The 24,627-nt window shown below is 44.8% G+C and overlaps 1 protein-coding gene across 1 annotated transcript in view; it reads right to left on the reverse strand.

Moving 5' to 3' along the window:
- rsrc1 (arginine/serine-rich coiled-coil 1) overlaps window positions 1–24,627 on the reverse strand; it is a 109,072-nt gene that overhangs the window by 18,112 nt on the left and 66,333 nt on the right. Inside the window, exon 7 of the mRNA XM_070970672.1 lies at window positions 2,877–2,948. Coding sequence (XP_070826773.1) covers window positions 2,877–2,948 — 72 coding nt within the window. The remainder of the gene's footprint in view (window positions 1–2,876; window positions 2,949–24,627) is intronic.

Consider the following 24,627-nt stretch of genomic DNA (forward strand, 5'->3'; position numbering starts at 1 on the left):
CATTAAGTGTATGAAGAAAAGCAGGCATTTTACACTATTTTAGACACTTTATAGACGCCTAATGGAGAAGGCAATTGTAAGATTGATCAATAATGGAAATAAGTTAGAGTTCTGTTTAATGATAGCATGACCAGTGAAACACACTGTGCTGATTGGAGGGTTAAACTTCTGTTTGGATATCAATGGTTGCTGCTGTTATTTTCGTTTATCGAAAAGTGCATCATGAGTAACTTCACCGTAAAAATGAATTTAACTTCTCTTCTATCTGACAGTAATAAACACACAGCGGGTAAGTGCAATCGTGTCCACGAGGAAGGGATCGGATGAGTAAGTGTAGGCCTGTGAGAGATACAGGATTTGATATATTTGGTTTATTGTGCAGCCCTGCATAGATGACAGTATAACCACGCAGTGACTGGTTATTTAGCTAAGTGCCAGCTAACAGCACGGTCTACACAAACAGTGTGTTACACTGGCAGTCGGTCCATCTTATTATAGCTGGACACAGTATGTTAGCTAAAAGCCTCCTGGGCACGCAAACAACATCTCAGCTTTAATAGCCTAAACAAGGATTGCAACTAACAAAGGAATCATCCTCCCCTCTTATTCTCACACCCTTTCATATCACATGTTTCCCTTTTCAACCACTAGCATCATCTGGCTACCCTTAACCAGAGAGCCAAACACTCCTTTTAAGTGAACACTACTTTGTTAACTGATGACCACAGGGTCAGTTATTGATCCTCTCCTTTCTCTCTCTCAGTTGCTGATAAAAACCCCTCTTTTCTCGCAGGGCTCCGCAGTATACATGCAGCCACAGTTCGCTACAATAATAGCTTGCATATCATAGCATTCACATGAATCAGATCTCGGTGGTTTCGATTAGGGCTAAACTAACTCAAACACATTGCCAGTCTAGGATGTGAATCTATTTATGAACGAGGAGTGTAGGTGGTAGTGTTCTTCACTTCTCCCCTCCGTTCTCTTTAAAGGTTTTCTCATTTCAGTTGACTTAGCGGTTCAAGTGTAAACTTTCTAGTTGTGTGGACCTCTAAGAGGCCCTGCGGGGAATAAGGAGACCCCTGGTGATCTGCTGTTTAGCAGCAGCAGTGGCCCACCTCCTCCATTTTAGTTGTGCTGCGAGGAAGGGCAGAAGAGGATAGAGCTGGCTGGCTGCTTGTGTGAGGATGAGTGTTCATGTGTATTTGCGACGCCGCCACTGGCTTCTCTTGCTACCAAGGCAAGGGCAAGTCATCGGGGCCACTTTGTCGAGCCTCTCTGATCTCGCTTCATGTGTCCCCGTGCAGGGGAAGGAATGAAATGATCGTCCTCGAAGGCAGAGCATGCCCAGCGCGCAGTGCTGCACCGCTCCACAACACGATCGAGCACAACACCTTATTTCACACAGAACGAACAGTTGGAGTGAAGGATGAGAGAGCTTTGAGCAAAGGGGAAAAGAGTCAACTGAATCCAAAAAGAGGCAACAGTGCAGTGTGAACTTAGCTTAACAAAGCTGTTTGACTGCGAGCCTTGCTCTGTTGCCCCAAGCAAGGCACTTAGTCACCACTTTGGCAACGCTTCCACCCAGAGAAGAGAGAAGCCGGAGAAGCGAAAGAGTACGAAAGAGACAGAGAAGAGGGCAGGAGAGAGGTGGAAATGGTTGATGAGGACAAATGGAGGTGGGAAGAAAAAGAGTATGTGAGACAGAAAGTAGGAGGAGAAAACAGAGAGGGGAGGGGGGAAGAGACAGAGCGCTAAGATGGAGAAATGAATGTGAGAATGGTGAAGAGGACGAAAAGGAAAAACAACAGTGCAAGAGAGAGAAGGAGAGGACTGGGGGACCAAAGCATGAGTGCAGGGCTAATTAGTTTCTGATGGCTGGACTTTCATTTGGCTAAAAGGTCAGCTAACTTTAAAGGTCACGCTGCCATGCCTGCTCGATGCAAACACTAAAAATGACACAGAAAGAGTGGAGAGAGGATCCAGCGATATAAAAACACCCACACAAGAACAAATTACGCTACTACACACGCACACACACACGCACGCACGTGCGAACACACACACATGCACAGCGTAGCTGATAACGGCACATTTGATATTCTCAATTATATCGTGCTCTGTTCAGAACAGGGACCAGGGTCATTATTCTATCTAAGGACTTTTATCACTGCTAGCATAGCCACTGCAAATTACTCTTGACTTTATTTGAATGTGTGTTGAGATCATCTGTGTGTGTGTGTGTGTGTGTGTGTGTGTGTGTGTGTGTGTGTGTGTGTGTGTGTGTGTGTGTGTGTGTGTTTGTGTGTGTGTTTGTGTGTGTGTATGTCCTATGTTGGTAGTGGGGGGCTTTCAGGTTGGCAGGATGAATTTACTGCGTGCAATGCTAAGCACATTTCTACGCTGCACATCTACTATGCATCTTTACGTACATCGCAGCTGTCTTAATAAAAACTAAGAAGTGTAATCAGCATCTCTAAGTTCATGATTTGCAAAGCATAGATGAACCGTGAAGGAAGAATTCTGCTTTACAAGACAAGAGCGCTTACATTAATATGTAAATACAAATATATCGAATGAGTTTTTGTGCGGAAAATCGCTAATTTTGCAGAGAGCGCAGGGAATGCAAAAATACTGAAAAAAAACCTGACATGAGGAAGCAAAGCTAAGTGATGGTAATGCTAATGAGACCACTACCCAGATTTTGCATTCTTGCACTTCATTCTATCACAACTGTTTGCTTATATTTATGACATGGGAGATTTATGAAACGTGTTTACTTCCCTTTTGTTTTTAGCAGATAAAAAAGCTGGTTTGACATTGGCCATACGTCCACTCCAGATGTTGCATCTCTGACAGACACACAGAGCACTCACCTTCTTCTTCTTTCTTTCGGGCCTCCTCCTCTCTCTTGGCCACCTTAGCCTTCAGCACCTCGTCCGTCTTAGCTGAAAAGAAAGACGGCAGAGTGAGGAGCAAAGCAGAACTTCAGGAACCCCTTAAAGTGGTTGTATTCTCAAAAACATTTGCAACATTTTTAAAGATTATCAGGTATTAAGGAATTCATTATCAGTGTTCAATTATATAATGATGAATGATTGCGCATTTGAACTGAATACGTTTAATTTAGATCAGATGATCCCATTTTAAAACACGCACATTTGTATGCAGAAGGCTAAAAATATTGTGCTTTGAAACAAACTGATGCTCACCACAGAGAACGCAGAGCATAACCGGGGAACGCATCATTGGATCAACAATAAGTGTACAAATCAACAATTTGTGAATCATGCCTTTTTCTCATTTCCCTGCCAGGCAGCACCCTTCTCTGCCTTTCCTTCGCACCCCTGTAAAAAAGTCAGCATGTCTTCCTGAGAGGTGTTTATCGTCTCGGCATAATGAAAAGCTTAAGAGAAAGTGAGGCAGCGGGAGTAAACACTCGTCAGGGCATTTTAAGCATCTCTCATCGTGAGCCGTGTTGTCTCTGCTCCCCTTTTCCTCCGCCTTTCCCCCTGAATAATCAAGATGTTAAGCCACATTAAAAAATATAATGCCATGTATGGCAGGACTATCAATACTGCCTCTAAATTAATTACATTTCCGTTGCGGCGCATCATTTATTTTGCAGCGTTAGGGCCTCAGCGGAGCCATTTGCCTTTATTGCTATCTCACTTGGTTGATGAGTGAGCTATGTAAAATTGAGTCTCCAATATCATTACACTTAATGAGTTTAAACTTTGAGAAAAAAAAAAAGGAGGAAGGGAGAGAGAAACAGAAGAGGAGAGCGAGCAGATGAGAGAGAAGGAGCGCTCTGCACTGTTTGGGGGAAGTTTACACAACATAAGAGTGGGTGTAAGTGTTTGTGAGCACTTACAGAATGTTTGTGTTAGGGCACAGCTGTGGGTGTCCGAATGCGGTTTATTGCACCACTTGAGATGTCTGCGCGTGCACGCATGCTCCGCGTACGCTACTCATTTTGTGTCGGATTCTTCGCGCTGCTGCGAGGAAATACATTGCATCAAAATGCAACACACACACATATCTGTGTGCGTGTGTGTGTTTGGATGCAGGAGGCCACGGGTTGTGTTAGTCTCTCTGTGACTGCGCTGCTGTTTTTGTTCAGTAATTGGCGTAGACAAAGAACCCGTCACACTGCTGTTATGGCTGGTTAAGTCTGGAGGTTCCGCATCTTGACTAACAATGACTCTACATGGATGACTGCACCCTCCTCTACCTTCCTCAGCTAGGGCGCGTGTGTGTGTGCGTGCGTGCATGTATGGAGCATTCCTAACCAATCAACAGCAACCAAGCTATTCTTCTTAGCTAACACGGTCATAACTTAGTAAAACCAAACCACGGGCTGCACCATGCCGTGTGTGTTCACAGGTACATTCATGAGTTTTCTTGTACGCACAGATGTGTATTCGTGTGTGTTTTTTGTATGTGCGAGTGAACTCCACAGCTCCCTCTTTGCTCGGGGCTACCGAGAGGCAGGTAGGAAACAGACTGGTACTGGTGGTGTGATGGAGCGGGAGGGAGACGGAGGAGAAAGAAAGAGGAGGGGAAAAAAAGGAAGATAGATGGGGGCCATGTAGGGAAAAAAGGAAGGACTGACAGTGAGGGAAACAGACAAACAAGCAGGAAAAGGAGAAAAAGCCTTGCCTGCGTGCACACAACCATGTGCACACAAACAACAGGAGTGATTTGTCGCCTCTTTTTGTTTGCATGTTTATCCTCCACCTCTATCCCTTCATCCCTCCCCCAACAGGTTCTCTTATCCTCTCGCTCTCTCTTCTCTCCTTCTGTTTTGCCCTCTCCCACCCCTCCCCGTTTTTATGCTTTCTCTTCCTTCTCTTGCTCATCTCTCCAGTACACTGTGCCTGGGGGCGATAGCAGCAAATCAAACTGTTTATCCATCTCTCATCAGTGCACTGCCTCACGGGGCTCCTGCCCCCTCAAAACAATGAAAGCGGGCCTGAGCGCTGAGCCAGGGATACGATTTAATTACATCAATAAGGAGCTCTGCTTTAAAAAAAAGACAAACTACAAAAAAAATACATTACAGCAACACACTTTGTTGCACTATCATGAAAAGCCTGTTAACATTATGGTTGTAAAAAGCATGTAAAAAGATTTAAGCTCACAGCTGCACCCATCTAGAGATACAGACATGCCTGTGTGCAGAGGCCGCTTATTGGAAGTATATTTCTTGGCAACTTAGTGGCTCCAGTTCATTGTAGGATAATTCTGTGATGGACTTTTATTAGAGCGGGTAATAAACGGCTGGGTGTTGGGGAGAGGAGAGGCCTTTCACTTCATTTAGACTTCGTTCAGTCTTGGCTGCAGGGGCGGAGGGAAAGAGGAGGGATGGCAGCAGGAAGGGGAGGAGAGTGTCAGTGAAATCGCATTGTGATTATGAGTGTAATTGCAGCTCAGGGGCCCAGGGGCCATGTAGCTCTGATGGCGCTGGAAGATGTTTTATGCACGGCAACAGAGAGGAAGAAAGTGAGAAAGAGAGAACGAGGAGAGTGGGAGGAAGAGGCAGGCTGCCAGGATGTTGTTTTTTCCCGAACACAATCTCTTCTTCTATCTCTTTTCTCCTCCCTTCTTTTTCTCCTCTCTTCTCCTCCTCCTCCCCCAGCACCCTCCTTCACTCCTCTCTTCCCCCTCTCCAATTCTCTTCTCTCCTCCTCTCTCGTCTCTCCTGTCCTCCTCCCTTGGCAGGATTAGCTGGGTCTCGTTAGAGGGGAAATGTAATAATGCTCCCACCAGGTGGAATCGGGCCCGCTCCATTATCAGCCGGGAGATGGATGGGCCGTGTAGGGCCGGCGGGGGCCACGCGCGCACGCAATTTAGATTCAATAAACTGGCAAAGCAAGACCCCCAATCTGATTTATCTCTTACACGCCGCCAATGCTTGCTGCTACGATGCTGATTCCCTATTACCACTCAGAGAAGGACTATTCATTGGATGTAAGGCACGGCAGTCAGAGAGGCTTGTCGGGCCCCCGGGACGGCGGCAGAACAGATACAGCAGAGGGTTAATACGTTTACACACAGATAAGCAATTAAATCTGAGGCTGAGGTGAGTTATAGAGTTATTAAGGCGGGATTGGGGGGGGACAGGGTGAGAAAAAGAAGGAGAGAGATGTTATTCAACACAGGAGCATGGTAGCTTGGGCCTTAGGCCGGGTACAGTAAGTATTAGAAGTGAGAAAGGCTATCATATTATAGAGTTCGTGAGGTGAGAGAACAACAGAGGAGCAGCAGTCTGCCCACGTTGTTCAATAAACTCAATACAACACTTACAAACTAGCAATGCTGGAGACAGAGGTCAGCACAACAGTTATCCACTTAGTCTGTGTGTGAGTTTATGAGTGAGCATTTATATACAAGTGCATGTCTTAATGTCTAAATCTAAGTGGGAATGTGTTGGCGTAATAGGCATATTCATATCCACTGTATACCTGACGTTGAGTATGCAGCACATCACATTTGACTGCGTGTGTGTGTCTGTTTGTGCATGCGTGTGAGAGTCGCAGCGATGTTAGCGGCATTGGTAGCGGTGGGTGTCATTCCGTCCAGCCGCCAATCAAAGTGAATCTGAATGTCAGCAGGAGAGGAGGCGTGATAAATCAGCCTCACACCCAACGACAAACAGAATATTAGAGGCAGCACAGCGCCATTGGAAAAACGTCCCTTCCAATCAGCCGAGCACTTTACAGTGAAGCTCGGCAGCCGGGCCTCCGATCAACACTGAATACCAGAGAGACAGATAAGACAATAACTAAATAAATAAATAAATAAGGGACAGACTGGTTGGAAGACAGGCAGACAGACAAACAGACCTGTAGCAACGCTGATGATTAACAGCCCTGACAGGCAAGAAAGACGAGACAAAGAAGCATGAGAACACAATGGGGCTGAAGGACAGACAGGTAGGCACACTAACTGACATGCAAAGGCCCTGACAGGTAAGAAGGCCAGACAGACAGACAGACAGACAGACAGACAGACAGACAGACAGACAGACAGACAGACAGACAGACAGACAGACAGACAGACAGACAGACAGAAAATTGCTGGACAGACAGACTGACAACTGGATGGTCGTACATAACGATATATTGCTGTCAATCCACAGTCCCACCCCTGTAAAGGAATGAAAGGGAATAAGGCAAATTAGACCCGACATCACTACCACCATGCTGACTGTTTCACCATTAATTTTAAGATAACCAACTGATAAATAATTTAATTTGGCAAAAAAAAAAACTGGTATATGCAATAACTTAATTAACTACAACCCTGATTCCAAAAAAGTCAAGACACATCTCTCCTTCCTCGCTCATGAACGACTGAGTCTCTCCAGGATGCCCTTTCATACCCAATCATGACACTCTCACCTGTTACCAATGAACCTGTTTACCTGTGGAATGTTCCAAACAGGTGTTTTTGGACGCATTCCACAACTTTCCCAGTCTTTTCTTGCTCCTGCCCAAACTTGTTTGAAACGTGTTGCTGACATCAAATTCAGAATAAGCAGATATTCATAAAAATCAATGAAGCTGATGAGGTTAAACATCAAATATACCGACTTTGTGCTGTTTTGACTGTATGTCAAAAAGGATTATCAAATGATGACATTCTGTTCTATTTATGTTTTACAGAAGTGAGAAGTCAGCAGCAAATAGCATCCGATGTCATAAATGTACATTTCGGATGCTCCAGCTTGCCCTGCATGACATTAAGAAGGCTTCATATCACAAAGAAACAATGGAATCCCTGAGAAAGACTGGTGCAGGTAACGCTTCAGGTTAAGAGGCAAAGACGGGTTCAAAAGACTGATCCAAACCTACACCAACATGAGGCATATAATACCATCACACAGTTTTTTCAAAGGTTGCCAACCTAAACTTCACATTGAGTGTAAGGCAAACATTGATTTATGGCTAAAGCTGAATTAAAATGTCACGATTAAATAACCACGTAACTCATCGACTGCAACAGTTTCTAGCAACGCTGAAGACAGAGGTCAGAATGAATAACCAGTTAGCAGGGAGATAGACAGGACAGATGTGGTAAATCATCTAAGTTCAACGCAGCTCCATTAGCTCATACCACTTTACTGTGTGTAAACAGAACTTAATATACTGACAGGGAGAGACAGGGATGGGCTTAAATCAGAGGCGTACTGGTCATCCTGTGTTCCACAAACAAAGCTGGGATCACACTGCGTGTACTGTATGAGACGGATCAGACAGCATTCAGGTGAAAAAGGTTCAACCATGAGACAGAAAGCACTGATGGAGCAGTGTGACGACACCGCTGAAGGAATCTACAGCAGGTGGAAAGGTTAAATGGATCACGGGAAGGTGCAACACCTGAAGCAACCACTAGGTGGCACAGCACACAGACAACACAAGCAGGCTCAAGCCAGGACTTGCTTTTATATATATGTCTGTGTGTGTGTGTGTGTGTGTGTGTGTGTGTGTGTGTGTGTGTGTGTGTGTGTGTGTGTGTGTGTGTGTGTGTGTGTGTGTGTGTGTGTGTGTGTGTGTGTGTGTGTGTGTGTCATCTATACCTTGTAGCTCTAAAGCATAACTTGACACGGGACATATCACAAATGTACCTGCATCCTGATTGGATGGGCAGACATGAAGAGATAAAACATGAAGTAATTTAAATATTTAGCAGCAGAATACATAAAACCTTTCAAGGGCACGTGCGCATTATAGTAGCAGTTAATGTATGACATTGTGAAACTTGTGTTGGGCCTGAAGAAAGACTCTTTACAACAAAAAACACATGAAAGTGTAAGCGGCTCTGTATATGAATCTGTGTGTCTCAACTATAACCGTGCGATTGTTGTACGATGTGCGGTATTCAGTGAATTCCTTCAGGCAGAAGACAGGACACCTGAACTTGAATGATCTTTCATCGCAGGCTGCCCTCTGCATCCGTCATCAGGCTGATTTAACGACACCCATGAAATATTTACAAACTAAACAATTAGAGAGAGATATCTTACAAAATCAATTATTCATTGCCAATCGTCTGAAAAGCTTTTGTTTTGTTTCACAGCTATATTCTGATGCTGCTGGTGGTGGTGTGTGTGGGGGGGTGCATCAATTAGGGCTTGTACTCCTGTGGCGTTATGGATGCTTCAGAGAGGAACGATTGCCTAAATGCAGGAGCCAGATGCAAGCTGCCAGCACTGCATGCTGACACTGTGTTGTGGCAGAAACTAATCACTACACTGTGTAATGTCGACACATGAAGTCAGAGGGCCAGTTCAGATCATCTCAAGCATTTGGACTCTCTCTGTCGACACTGGCTATGTCAGGACCAACAGCCCAAACTCCAGAGCCTTCCCTGTGCAACATTTGTTCTATGAATTTTTAAAACCGCCTCTTAAGTCTAGACACCTGGGCTCCTTGTTTGTGTTTCCCTTTTCAGTGCTCACGCTGAGATTGCATCTGTCAAACCCAAAAAGGTGAGGCATCACGTGAAGGAAAAACAGGAGGAAACTCCGTCCAGAGTATATTTTCTCTGCAAACTACAATTCATAAATTTGAAATTCAGACTTTAAATATGTTCAGTATATCTCAGTGCTCAAAGACCAGCACATTGTTGATTGTTTCTGCTCATGCAAACATTTTCCTTTCACTGATATTAATCCAGAGCTGTTAGTGCCTCACTCAGTGTCCAAGGACAGGACATGATAAGATGGACCAGTTCAAGATAATGTGTAACTCAGCCACCCCCGTCTCCCCCCGACCTCGCAGTCCTCAGTGTGTGTAAAACACTGACATCTGCTATGCTCAGGGCTCATTTGCTCAGCTCATTCATTCGACTGTGTGGCAAGCTCATCTGCAGATGCTGAAGTAAACTTACAGAAAGACAAAGTTCGACTTTATTCAACAGAAACTGTCACCACAACTTCAACCTGTTTCTATTCTCAACCCCCAAAGGGAAACGTGGTTATGGAGAATGATCTATTTTAGACCCGATTGACCAAAAATCAATCTGCAAGAATTTCCATCATTGATTAATCATGTGACTCACTTTCAAAACAAACAAACAAAAACTAAATGCTGGTTCCAACCTCTGAAACGAGAGGACTCCCAAGCTTTTCATTGTCTTACATGAGAGGAGATCTTTAAGTTTTTCACCTCCTATACTCCTCCACTATACTGACTGCTTCTCTAACCTGTTTAGATGTTGTGTTTCTTACAGGCTGAAGGCAGAAATGTGACTCCATTTAACAACTAAAAGCTCATCCTCATAGTGGCTACAACTACCTGGCTAAAAATGTCTTGATAGACCAGGACCATTATGACCAATTAGTCAACTACCTGACCAGGACAGGAGAGCCCAATAACTCTGTCAAACTGTCCTGTGTGTCCAGCTGTGCATAGCAATTCAACCAGGCAGCTTCCTTTGAAGTGTTTGCCCTGATTTTGATTTCCAAACCCCTGTGCGCCACACAACGCTGGGCTCCAGACAACACACTGGGGTCTGGATCTCATTCCCTTTGAGCAAACCTTTGCACAGGAGGTCTGGGGTTGAGAACAGGTTTCATGTGGGGCAGCAGAGCAGTGGGGTCTGCGCGCTGCATGTGGGTGGCTCGGGCCCAGCGCAACAAATGCCCTTTCGACCCAAGGGCAGAAGTGTATCCCCTGACTCCTCAGCTGCTGCACCAGTGCGCTCCAGAGAGATGGAGGCCCCAGACCCTGGGCCAGAGAGGAGAGTTGCAGAAAAGGTGGGGAAGAACAGAGGCCTCCAGCGGTCAGGGGAGATCAGAGAGGGAGGTTACTCTGAGGATCGCGCTGTGCCATGGGCTGCACACACACATGCACACATAAACACACCTGAGAAACACACACAGGGATGTCAAAATATTCACATAAGGCATAAGAGCACTTCTCTCTCTCTCTCTCTCTCTCTCTAACACACATGCACACACAAGCCTGAGGGGAGAAGCTAACAACAAAGCCTCTATAATGTAGCCACCAGGTCAAACAAAGTTCAACCTTGAAACCTCACTATGGAAATATCATATGTTAATTGCAAACGCTCTCGCCTTTTTGGGCTTACAGCAGATATTAAAGCATTACATTAATGTGTGTGTGTGTATGTGTGTGTGTGTGTGTGTGTGTGTGTGTGTGTGTGTGTGTGTGTGTTAGCTGTAGAATTACAGTTTTTTTATTATTTTTATTTGGCAGGGGGGACGGGCATGCCTTTTAGATGACTACAAAAGTTCTGTCAGGAGAACTTGACTGAGATGAGCCGGTAAGTGCTTTACTGGTCTTGAGAGGGCAATCAGACCAAATCCATAATGCAGGGATCACACGGTAAAATATTAAGCATCTTGGGGCCTCTGAATGACATCTCACCCTCAACTTCAACCCTGTCATGTCTCCACATGCCACTGCCTCGTTCTTATGCCTCTCGATTTTTTCCTTTCCTCTCCTTTATGCCCCTCTCTTCTCCTCTGTTATCTTTCCCCCAGCCTCTTTCTCCTTTAACACTCTCCTGCTCCTTCACTTCCTCTTCTATCTTTTTAGTTTTCACTGCAAATAGATTCAGCTCACATTTTGGCCATTCATGCCAGGCTACCTGTTAGAAAAGGCTTATCATGATATCTTGAGATGCTACAGCTACGCGGTTCTGTTTTAGTCTAGACGTTCAACATTGTACAGTATGGCCTCTCAGTGCGAGAGGGGTCTGTATTTCTTAGTGTCTGTTGCAATCTGGTACCGTGGTGCTTAGATTGGCAGCGACTTTATGTCACCAAACCAGCAAGAAGCTGTGTCTTGTGGCCAGAGAGTCTGCTCTCACTTGTTGGCACTGTGTGGGTTTTTGAAGGAGGGGTGCAAACTGAAGTCAATTGTTGGTAAATGTCTGGCGTCAGTGGTTTCCAGCTTTTTTCCTGAAGGGACCCTGTTTTCTATCATTGATTAAAATGACGTGCCCTGACTGTGTGACGTATTTTATGGACATTTCACATTGCACTCAATGCATAATGATAACAGGACAACTGAGAAACTGTACAATTAACCCAAACACTAGTGTTTGGGTTAATTGTTGATTTGTAGATCATTTCCTGCTTGTGTTCAGGTCTCATTTAGTTTTCTTCACAGAAATGAAAGAAATGCTGAGATATAGCCCTACTGTATATTTGTTTTTCTTACATTTTATGACCAAAAGAAGCAGACTGATAGGGGCTAAAGCCAAAGGCAGTGTTACAACAGATGAACATAAGGTCACACACTCTTCAGATGGCCTTTGCTTCACCACATCCACTGTCACCAAATCTGAGATCTCTCCGCCAGCTGTCGCTCCGCTCACTCTCTCTGATGCTTCGCTCTCTGTTGCTTCATATCTCAGAGTGCTCATTCGAAAACGTTAAGCCACATTTATGTTTCTGCATCAAGGTGCTTCAAGCAGTCCCATTGATAGGAATTCACTCAACACTAAGTGGAGGAGTTTTACATTAGGAAACACAAGCAGCTCAATCTGTTCAGTCACAGCTCTTGGGGTGTCTATATTGCTGCAACCGTAGCTCTGATATGTAGGTTTTTGGGTAGTTGCATATGCCAATACATCCTCCACATGCAGCTTCTGCAACACCCTGATGCAGCTTTACTATCACTGTACATGCTGTAGTGAGGCCATGGACCCATGGCTGCGAGAGTTCAGGCAAATTTATTCAAACCTGCAAAATTAGTCACAATGTTTTCCAAACAAAATAATACAGTTAAGAAGCTCAGATATGAGCTCAGTTCAAATAAAACTTGTTACACCTACTGGAAATAAGTTTCTGTAGTTCAAAATGATTTCAAGGTACTGACCACGACAGAAAAGCTCATTAACTCATTACATTTACCTATAAATGTAACTAGAAATTACTTAATATAACTATACAGTATTTATGTCATTTATTAATTAAGCAACAAGTTTGCACATTGCATCATTTTCCAGAGACACTGCTTAAATTTTAGGCCACAGTAAAACATGTGACACTGGTTAGACTGAGCTGCACATGTGCTGAAATTTCAGTGCAAAAATATTCCCGCCTATTGTGTGTGTATACGTGTGTGTGTGTGCGTGTGTGCGTGTGTGTGTGTGTGTGTGTGTGTGTGTGTGTGTGTGTGTGTGTGTGTGTGTGTGTTTGTATCTGTTCATTTATTCCAGTGTGAATGCACTTGAGCGTGCTGTTGAATGGTGGAGAAAAGGCTCTGGTTCCCCTGCTGAAAGCCTGTTGGATGCTATTGTGACGGCACACCACTGAGTGTGTGTCTCATGTGTGGGGTGGAGGTGGTGGTGGTGGTGGTGGTGGTGGGGGAGATGGGACTAAGTCTATCAGGACCCCCGCACATGAAAGGTAAACTGGAGCCGCTAATCGCAGTGCTGACACAAGGAGGTTCAGAAGGGCGGCCACTTAGAAAAGAAAGGCGGCAGAGCCGGGACCCTGGCGGCGTCAATGGGGCTCGGCACAACTGACCACATTACAGGAACAAACACACGCTGCAGAATAGACACACAAACTTGGTGGTCTCGGCTGGTCCCTGCCTGCTCTTTGGTGTGGACTTCACGGATGGTGGGTCGAGTGTATCAGTGTGTGTGTGTGTGTGTGTGTGTGTGTGTGCATGTAATACCTCTGCGAAAGTATTGTGTATTCATGTTCTTTGATATCTTTTCACTGATTCTGTAGAGGCGCTGGCCAACATTGCCAACAGTGCATTTGAATAAAGTGTTTGATTTCTTTTTTTTTCTTAAAGAAAAAAAATGAATAAGTGATCGAACGCATGTGAGAACCATGAAATGAATAAAGCAAAGCGTTACAAAATTAATACAAGTTCAGGGACATATTTGGCAATTAAGGCTAAAATGATGAAGGAAAACAGAAAGACAGTAGGCATGACAGAGGGAGAGGGCAGGCTGAGAGTGGCACCAGGGAGAGGGGGAGACGGGGGAGGCAGCAGGAGGGGTAGAAGCACGGGGAAGAGAGAGAGCGAGAGAGATTGGACAAATGACAGCCCCCCCCACCCCCTCGAAGGTAGTGTTGTGCACTCCCTTCTCTCTTTCTCATCTCTTAATGCTTATTTTCATCACTTTGCTTAAAATATTGATAATCAATTAGCACTACGTCTGTTTTGCCACAGAATCTGTGTCACGGTCTATCACTCTGTCAGAGCCAATTCGCCGCTCATTCAAAGTTCATTTTTCCTTGGCGGCTCTGTGCCTTTGGAGGAGTCATTACGCGGGGAACATAGCCCGGGGTGCAATCACCTATTCTCTTTCATTACTGGGGAGATGGAGAAGGTGAGAGAGATTATTAGAACTTTGGAATGATCACAAAGCTCCACGCCGCCTGTCAGATCCCCCCTGCGTGTAATTCATCTGGCCTCACTACCTCACCCCCCCCACCCCCTTCCCTTCCCTTCTCCTCACCCCTCTATCCCTCCCCCCCCCAGCCTCAGCCAGGGGTTTGGCCACAGACATTATTCATGAACATCTGCAGCGCGCTGAATATTCCACAGCCTCCGCCGCGATGAAAAGGGAGCTGCCCCTTTGACTTGAAAATTAACATGCCGGCACAGAGATTATGGACGCGCCGTTTCATTCCAAGCCGAGCTGGGCCACGCTGAGACCTGCCGAGCCGATGGCACGGGGCTGGGCTTGAGCAAGGCAGAATATTTCAAAGTACTGAAAAAGTGACCGTGGTGCAGGTGCACGAACACGAGCCGTCGTGGATACAAGCGCACTCAAATGAGACGTCTGTGGTGGAGCTGTGATGCGGTTGCATCAGTGGCAGACTTACAACTCTCTGCAGTCACTTCAGGCTGAAGTCGCCAACTCCACAGCTGATCAATATAGGAATTCATTACTGCAATCAAGTGCTCTGATTAAGGTGAGATGTGCTGAGCAAAAACAGCTAAAACACTTTGCCTGTACACAATAAAACACTACTCAGAATTTCAAAGCAGGGCTGCAGCTCACTACTATTTTCATGATCCTTTAATGCGGAAATTGATTAATCATTTTGCTCATAAACAGAAAAGAGTGAAAATTGTTTTGTTTTGACTCGTCTAAAACCAAAGGATACTCAGTTTACAATCATATTTGACACAGAAAAGCTTCAAATAATCACATATGAGAGGGTGGAAACAGCACATTTGGTAAAAAAAAAAAAAAAAAAAAAAAATTGTGATAATTGTTGCAGCTCTATTTCAAAGAGTGGTGGTAAACCTGGAGCCAAGCTAAAACGTTTCCTCGTAAACATCTCATTGCACCCTCTCACCTCTGTGTATGTCTTTCTTTCATTCTCTCCTGGGTGTCTCTACATGAAAGCCCAGCCAGAGAACGGAGACTCTTCCTCTCTCTCACACCAGGAGCACCACTGCTGGAGGGAAGCCAAGCATCCCCCCCCACCCTCTTTCTGTCTCTCTCATGTCTATGTGCGCTGCCCCTCGCCCTCCTGTGTCCTCACAGACACTCATTGGAGTGTCTGTGACAGGCTCACAGAAAAATTATATATACTGTATATTCTTTATATATATAATAGGAACATTTACAGGTGCAAAAATCATGTGATCTGACAAAGCTAACGGTAACACTTTACATTAAGGTACACATATTTACCATTAACTAGCTGCTTATTAGCGTGCATATTAGCAATATATTGGTTCATGTACTTGGTATCAATAAAGAGTAATTAGGAGGTGATTGAGGGGAAACTCTTAGTTAACAGCCAAGTAGTTGTAGAATATGGTCATGCAAAATAAGGCATTAATAAGTGCTTTATTAATAATAAAGAGCCAATATCTTGCTAATAGGCATGCTAATAAGCAGCTAGTTAATGGTGAACCTTAAGATACAGTGTTACCAAATTGGCAAATGCAAAATAAAACATCTTGACGTTCTGTTTCTGATTGTGAAAGTGCACTGTAAACACAAGAGGCAGGGAATCCCCCATGTTTGAAATCTAGTTTATCAATAAATTAAGTTGTCAGTTATGCCCCTATAAATAATATTACTGACAAACTATATTAAAACATTTCCAGCGTACGGTTGATTTTAAATTCACAAATACACATTTTGGACGCCGCCATTCCAACTGAATTAAAATTAATGTGTTTTTTTAAGTAACACTGTGTTGAAAAGATGTGTTTCCGTCACTTTTTTGCATTCAGCTGTTGGAGAAAAACTTCTTGACTCCCCGTCGACCACAAAACATGATGCCAAAAAACTGGGAGACCTGGGAATTCCCTGTTTGAAAATTAGTGGTGTTGACTCACAATAACTCAATAATAATCTCGCCATATAGCAGCAGCCCATCAGACATCAGTGGGTATATCAAAGGAGCATCTTCACTATTATCACAAGGTGTTTTATGTCTGTAGGCAGACAGCATGGAGAAAAATAAACAGCGGGTGCTTTGTCAAACATAAGCAAAGACGATGAAAATATGATAAAACAAACAACACCGAGATCAAAAAGTGTGTGTGTACAGTACGACTACCTGTGTGTTTTTCCATGCATATGTCTTATGACGGCTATAAACATCTCTAACTGCACTCAGCAATGTTTCCACCAGAGTAAATACAGCAAGATCCACAACAGAGACAGAAAGAGAGAAGGAGGAAAGAGCAAGAAATATAAGCAGACAGACATACTGTGAGGAGAGAAAGAAAGGGGAGAAAATACACTTTAATGCCTGCGAAAAGGGGAGCAGTTGGAGGGTTCTGACGTGGGCTGGAGCGGGACTTCGCGCTGCCTCTTGTTGATTGTAAATGGCAGAGCAAGTTTACTCTGGCAGTTGGAGTCAAAATGGAGTCTGACAGCTTTGTCAGGGAGTTTGAGCGGCTCAGTGGCAGGGCAGGAATCGGGATGATTCCACGCCTTTCATCTCCAAATCGCCGATGTACGCTCGTGAAACCTCCATGGTAATAATAAAAAAAGAGGAGGGGGCGGGGAGGGGGAGGGGGGACTAGCCTGGCATAGTTTGGGGATGACAAGCGATTTTTCGAAACACTTGTCAAAATAGAACAGAGAAATACATTTTTTTTAAAAAAAAGGAGCAAAGAACGAGAAAAATGGCAGACCAAAGTCTGAAAGAGCTGGGTGCAGAACAAACACGTCAGGAAATATTAGATATCAGATATTAATAATCTGAGCACCCATTCCCACCTTTCTTCTCTTTTCATCTCTTTTAAGTTATTCTAGATATCTCTGCATTACGACCCACTCAAGATCTCGCCCTCTGTGTTTCCTGACTGCAGCCTCTTTATGTTATTCCGGCCACTTCTGCAACCTTTGGCCCTCTGTGAGACTCTTGTTTCTTTTACATCTGACCTAAAAATATGAACGCCGCACCAACTTCACATGCACTCCAGGCCTGTTTTTCTTCCCGAGTCCTCTCCCCAAACTCCGAATCTGAGAGGAGACCGCTATGAAGCATAAAGACGTGTCTATAGCATGTGTTTGAGCGGAGGGATTGACAGAATAAAGGGAGCCTTACTCGCACTGCTTTGTACGGTTACACTCCCATAGATTTATCCCTCTGATCCCTTCTACCTCTATCTGCTTGCCTCGTTTTTTTTTTTTTTCTTTTTCAATTTACAGGATTTGTTTCTGTGTGTCTGACAGCGAGGAGGATGAGGTATAAAATTAATCTTTATCCCGGTTTTGTTGTGTTTCCTCCTCCTTGACAATGCATGTCAGTAATTAGCCGGCCAGTTTGGTTCCAGGCTTTTCAGTGGGTGCCTCCGTTTGCCAACTTTCGCCTTTTGTTCTTGCCACACAATGCCGCCCACTCGCCCTCTGTGTCTCTCTCCCTCTCTCTCCTCTCTGCTCCCCGCCTCACACCCACACAGGGCGTTACACAATCTATCCAAATGTGCTTCACTTTAAAACCCCATTACTTAGCCCCTGTTGTTTTGTTCAACACAATTAAAAGAACAGGCCCTTCATGAGAATTCGGAGAGGCTCGCTCATTCACTCCCTCCCCTTCTCCCCTTCACTCTCTCCTCTTCTGCGGTTCAGCGTTGGCCAAGGAGTTACTGTGAACAGGCCAGCTTAGTTCCCCTAATTCCCTGGGTTTTGTTTGCATATAGGCTTAGTTTGGTTCCATTTGAAACTACTCAATGCCATGCCTCATCCCCTGGCTGTAACCAGACCAGTGAGCAACTTTAAAGATCGGTCAGCCAAATGGAAACAGGGAAGTCCCCCCCCTACCCCACACCCACACCCCCCCACACACACACAGCTGAAGAGCCCGACAAGGTTAAAGGGCACGAGCATTGTTATCTCTCTAAGTACTGACACACTTCAAAAGGCTGAAAAACTCAAAGGCTTTTTCAGTAATGACTACCTGGTCAGGCTTTGGCAGAGGGTCTGGTGATAATTTCAGGCTCTGGCCTTCCACACAAGCGTGTAAGCCCTGCAGAAAGAGCTTAGTTCAAAAGACAGTCAGGTAAATGAGAGACAAGGCTACTGGTCAGTAATGACCACAAGGTCACTGTCAGGGAGGTGTCAAGAGGGAATAGACATGTCTAATGTCAGGCGTTGTAGGATTCAGAGAATTAAACCCTCCAGTCTAAAATAACCACATCTCTCGTGAGGTTTGTGGAACGACCTCTCACTCAAAATCAATCAAGTCAAACTTCTAATTTACACTGAAACCAATTAGTCGACGGACTGGAAATGCATCTATACAACTGCACGGATTTGCTGCTTTTCTTTGTCTTCTGTTGTACTAAACTTCACCTCTTTGGGTTTTGCACTGAACAAAACAAGCAATAAAAATGCGTAACTTCTGGTTTTAGGAAACTGCGAGGGACATTTTTAACTGTCGATGATGAAAACGATCATTAGCTGAAGCCTGAAAGTCTCATTAAGGCCTAACATCTTAGCTGAGCATTGTGTTAAATTTTAAAACACAAACAGCCTTCAAAAGGACATCCATTAAAACTGAAGACAGCTGGTGATGTTCTTACAACAATGACGCAAACTCTGTGAAGTACAGCTAATAAAAAACACTTCAGACTGCAGTCCTACTTTGCCACACACTGGACAGCTTTCAAACCATGTGGAGCTTATTTGATTGTTTAACATTTACACAAATTAAATCAACGCAATGCTCGGTCACTGTGCGTCTAGTTAAATGCCCAAATGGAATTATGTCATGAAGTCGACTGACACCAGCTGAGGCAGCGTGTGCCTGAACACAGCGGACACACGCAGGCCTGCATTTCGCCAGTGGTGGTCTCCATCTTTGTTGCAGAGCGGAGAGGAGGTCAACCCTGCCCACTAAATAACAGGTGTGAGGCTCCGGGAGTTGTCTCAAGTGACGGGCAGCTCTGTAATTCAGGCTGGACAAGACTTTTAAGAACAAACACACACAAATGGCTTTAAAGTGCATCAGGAAACGCTTAGCCGCGTGGACGCGTGCCTGACAACATTCACGTTGTTTCTTTTGGCAAACAGCAGCAGAGAGGAAATGCAACTATTTAAATGGACTCCACGTAATGCCAAGTAGAATCAGACTTATCATTAAGATTTATAGCCGGATATTTGAGCCATGTTTTCCCCTGTTGCATCACAGTCCACAAACCAAGCTAATTAACTCAACCTCTGACACCCGCCAATATCAATGCTACGGCAGCGAGCTCCACAGCCAAAATTAGACACAGCGATGCTTCATGCAATGCGGCTTGGCTGTTATTCTCCTCGCTGGCTGAGAGCTCTGTAGTGTGGTCATAAAATTAAAGGTTTAACTCGTTTGTACTGAGGAGCTAATAGCACTCGAGCATCAGTGGGGACAGTAACAATGGCTTGTTCTAATCATTTGACCATTTGCAATTAGGCCACCCTGCTCAGGCTTAGCACTTAATCAAGTTAATTAATAAAACAACCCTTTCTTAATAGGATAACACCAGATCTATATATTAATTTGATGAATTATGCATAAGAGGTTTTAGGAGAAGAATTTAATTGTCATGACTGTTAATTTTCACAGCTATCTAAACTGCACCAGCTGGTGTAAGTTAGGAAAAATTCGTTTTTCAGCCTATATAACTACCACAACATACACTTCCCTGTTTATGTTCATATGCTCATGTAACCCTCTGCGCGAGCTGATATCGATTCCTCAATAATAAATACCGCCCCCCCCCCCAAATGCTGTCAGATAGGAGCGCAAAACTGGCTTAAAACCACTAATTACATCAGCGCTGAAAGGAAATCATTGATCAGCGGCATTATGGGAAATTAAACTGGCCCCCCAAAACCGGATCAAAGTGAATGAAGTGGCTTAGCGTGGTTTCACTGGGGCTCTGCAGACGGGAGACAGGATTATCACCCCTAAACACACACACACACACACACACACACACACACACACACACACACACACACACACACACACACACACACACACACACACCTCATTAAGACGATACAGTAGTATGTTACAGGACTTATATGATGCGCACACGATTCTTTCAAGGCTGTGGTTGTTCACTCACACACACACACACACACACACACACACACACACACACACACACACACACACACACACACACACACACGCACACACATACACACACACACCTCATTAAGACGATACAGTAGTATGTTACAGGACTTATATGATGCGCACACGATTCTTTCAAGGCTGTGGTTGTTCACTCACACACACACACACATACGCATATGCACGCACGCACACATACGCATATGCACGCACGCACGCACGCACGCACACACACACACACACACACACACACACACACACACACACACACACGAATTGTGTCTGCTGAATTGGAGCAACTTGAGCCTCATCAGTTGATACCGAACCAATCAAACACTCCAAAATTTTAACTTTTTGTGTTTCACCTGCTCCATTATAACAATTATTTTAACAAAATGTTTGACAGCGTTTTAGAATGCAGCCCTGGCCTAATGCGAGCAGGCCCCATGTCCAGAACCTGTGGAGGGGTCCACTGGGAGAATGAATAAAAGAAAGGGGCCCCTGCTGGTTCATCTGGCCATCTATTGGTGCCCCGAGACCGCCGTAATCTGTTTCCCCGCGTCCCACCAGCCCCGCCGCTGGCCCCTAAGGGCTCCCAACCTGCTGCTAGGGAACCCCTTCATGTGTAATTAACAGTTCCCAAGCTGTAACACACACACAGAAAATTTGTGTGCTTTTCAGTGCAGTGATTACGTTTACATGCAATTTTTCCAATGTTAATTCAATTAAGGCAATTAAGTAAATTTGCTGAGTTTGTTCTGTTCATTATTATTGCTCTGATTTCAGATTATTAAAGGATATTAGATTCTAGTATACACACCTAAATCAAACTGCTTCAGCAGCAACATGACTTTGAATACAGTAGGGAAACAGTGATGTTGTAATATAATATGGAGGAGGGTCTCGTCTGCAGCGCTCACACCATTACTGTCATTACTGTCCACTGGCCAACTTGAGTCCTCCAGTCAGGGGCCAAACGCCTTTCTCAAGGGTGTTTCAATGGGGTGACACTGGGGGAGGTATGAGTGTTAATCAGTGGCATCCAAATCAGTCTGAACCAGCAACTGTCTGGTCACCTGGAGACCTCATAAACCTGTTAAACACAGTGAGCAGAAAGCAATACAAAACACACCAGCCTCCATAAGCAACCTGTGTTAACTGAAACGTCAGCAAATATTGTTGTTAAAAACATAACATCAATATGGCAGAGCTTTGCTAAAATGGTGGGACGTGCTAAAGTCGTGAAGACAGAAACAGAAAAATCAGGCACATGTTTAGACAATCGCTGCCTGACGCACAGGAGGCTGCACAAACTACGGAGAGGTTCTGAGCAAGACTTTAAGAGCCGCATCATGTTTTAAGAGGGAAATGATGATTCACCTAACAAAAAGTAAATGCCTGCTGCGCCTCAGCTGACACCAATGAGCAAAATGAAACTCAATGGAAAATGTGAACCAAAACATTCAGACCATTAGCAAATCTTCTACTTGCCATCACAACTTAATTGTTACGATGGAAGTATTCACTGGAAAATGTTTAAGGGTCGCTGGTTTCATTTCCAAAAGCATCTGTTTGACTTGAGGTTTTTCACTTACAAGAATGGTTTCTCAGCTCTCAGCATCAAAACACAATTGTTGGATGCACAAACACAACCACCGGCGAACAAAACAACCCACAGGTACACAACTCTCGCAGTTGCAGCCAGTTGTTGGTTACTGAAAGCCCGAAAAACTCAACCTCGACAAAGGCCCTCACTAAGACACAGCAAGCTGCCATATAGCACAAAGTTAGCTACATCAACTCCACTTGTACTTACATTGTGCCCCAATCTACTTACACTGGCAAATCCAGGGCTTACATTACACTGAAATAAGCGGCGGATATTGGCAGAATGGGCTTACCCGGGCATTGTTTTAACTGGGCTTTTCTGAGGGAATTTTCTGGCCTACTGTTTAAGAAAGAAAATATTGAGGACAAAAATAAAGTAGTTGTTGTTGGCCACCGTCTTCAGGAGAAGGAGTTCAGGGGATTCAGGGGGGTGTTAAGATGATTTGTAGGCCTTTTCTCCTATCAGATCATCTAAAATGTGAGTGATTACACCGGTAATCAGCTGCAAGCCAACACTGGCACAGCCTGTGTTTAAGAGATAAAGGGCGAGAGACAGAGTTAAGAATGGAGAGAGAGAGAGGCAGAGAATGAGAGACCTGTGAGAGAGACAACAGAAAGAAGGAGGAGGAAGGTGGCAGATTATTTCTCAATATTATCGCATGCCAGGACGGCCTCTCCTTCAGCTTTTCTTTCTCCCTCTCTCCCTCTCTCACACACTCTTTCTATTCAGAGATCCATTTGTGCTTGGCCAAACAAATAGCTGACACTGCCTCATCAAAGCTTTGGATTGGCAGCCCGGGCCAAGTGGGGCTGTTGACAAGCGAGGGCCGTGAAAGCAGAGGAGGAGAGGAAAGAGCAAGACAGAAAGAGAGACAACCGAAATCCCCGCCGTAATTCCCCAAACTGTAATCCACTGGGTTTAATGGCGTGTGTGTGTGTGGGGATTATGCGTTTATCATGAATGCTCATCCTTGCTCCCATACTGTTGTGTGTGTGTGTGTGTGTGTGCGTGAGTGAGGAGAAAAGCCAGCTTGTGTAGAAGGCCCAACAATGGCGGCTGAGGGATTTAAACCCTCGCTCTCTATCATATAACGACATATCCTGGCCAATTCAGAATAACGACTAGCCCATTCACTGCGGCTGATCCCTTAGATTAGTCCTGATCTGGAGACACCCCCATCACCCCCCCCCCCCCCCCCCCCCCCCCCACACACACACACACACACACACACACACACACACACACACACACACACACACACAAACTCTCCCCCTCACCTCTACCACTTGTCAAACATACCGTACATTTTGTCAAAACTGAGGATCCCCTCGTGTGTCTGTTCGTCACTGTTAGTGAGCTGGTCCCAGCAGGAGTAATCAAGCCTCCCGTAAGCTTTTGTAAGTACATAAACTCTATCAACTCAAGGTCAGAGGTCATACCTGGTTCTGTAAAACCCAGGAAGAACGGGGATTAAAAGGTTTGTCACGATTAGAAATAAGACACATGTAATTCAGCACTGCAGCTCAGATAATCTCAGATACAGATATTGTACACAGATCACATACATGTGTTTTCACACACACACACACACACACACACACACACACACACACACACACACACACACACACACACACACACACACACACACACACAGAGTAAAGGGGACCCAGCAAACCAGTGGTTGAGACTGATGCAGAGACAGTAAGTGAACCCACACTCGCCCGCTTCCAAATGGAAAACCTCTACTGGTGTGTGGCAGATACTTGCTGGATTTATGTATGCTGCAGAGTATTATACACTATATACACTGAGTTGCCATTTTATTAGGTACAACTAAATCCAGTGCCGCCATGCAGTAAATCCTCTCTGCATGAAGGTCATAATGTTCAGCTCGGAGGATGTAGTTTGTGGTGCTGTTGATTGCATGACACACAGAGGGGTTTCTCTTATTTAGCCTACCCTCATTGATATAAATGAGGCAGACAAAAAAAGGCCCAACTCAAAGTTCAGAAGACTACTGTCACTACTATTGCTAGACCACTTGTGGAGCCTGGGTCTGGCCTCTAGCGTAGCCTCTGCATAGCTAAAACGTGTCCACAAAGCCAACGATCAAGACAGGTTTATTCTGAGTAGGAACAGAGCTGCTCGCTTCAATCTCTGTGCTGGAGTCTGCAGCCTGGATTGGCTTTGGTTTTGTCCATTGGCTCCACGAAGACATGAATCAAACAGAGGGAGACAGACCGGCCTTTGGTAACAAGGAATAATGTTCAAGACATCAGAAAAATGTACTTTCACCATCAGCAGATACGGGCCCGGACATCTTTCTTTTTAGCTAACACGCACTAATTCACGGTGTGCACAAATGTACATTTGCTGAACATATGTCCTGCAGATGTAGTAGCCATGAAAAAGGCCCTGTTCAGTGTGTGTATATGAAAGAGCGAGAGAGAGAGGGCGAGAGGGAAAC

The sequence above is a fragment of the Chaetodon trifascialis genome, chromosome 9 (genome assembly GCF_039877785.1).
Source record: "Chaetodon trifascialis isolate fChaTrf1 chromosome 9, fChaTrf1.hap1, whole genome shotgun sequence".
Classification (NCBI taxonomy): Eukaryota; Metazoa; Chordata; class Actinopteri; order Chaetodontiformes; family Chaetodontidae; genus Chaetodon; species Chaetodon trifascialis.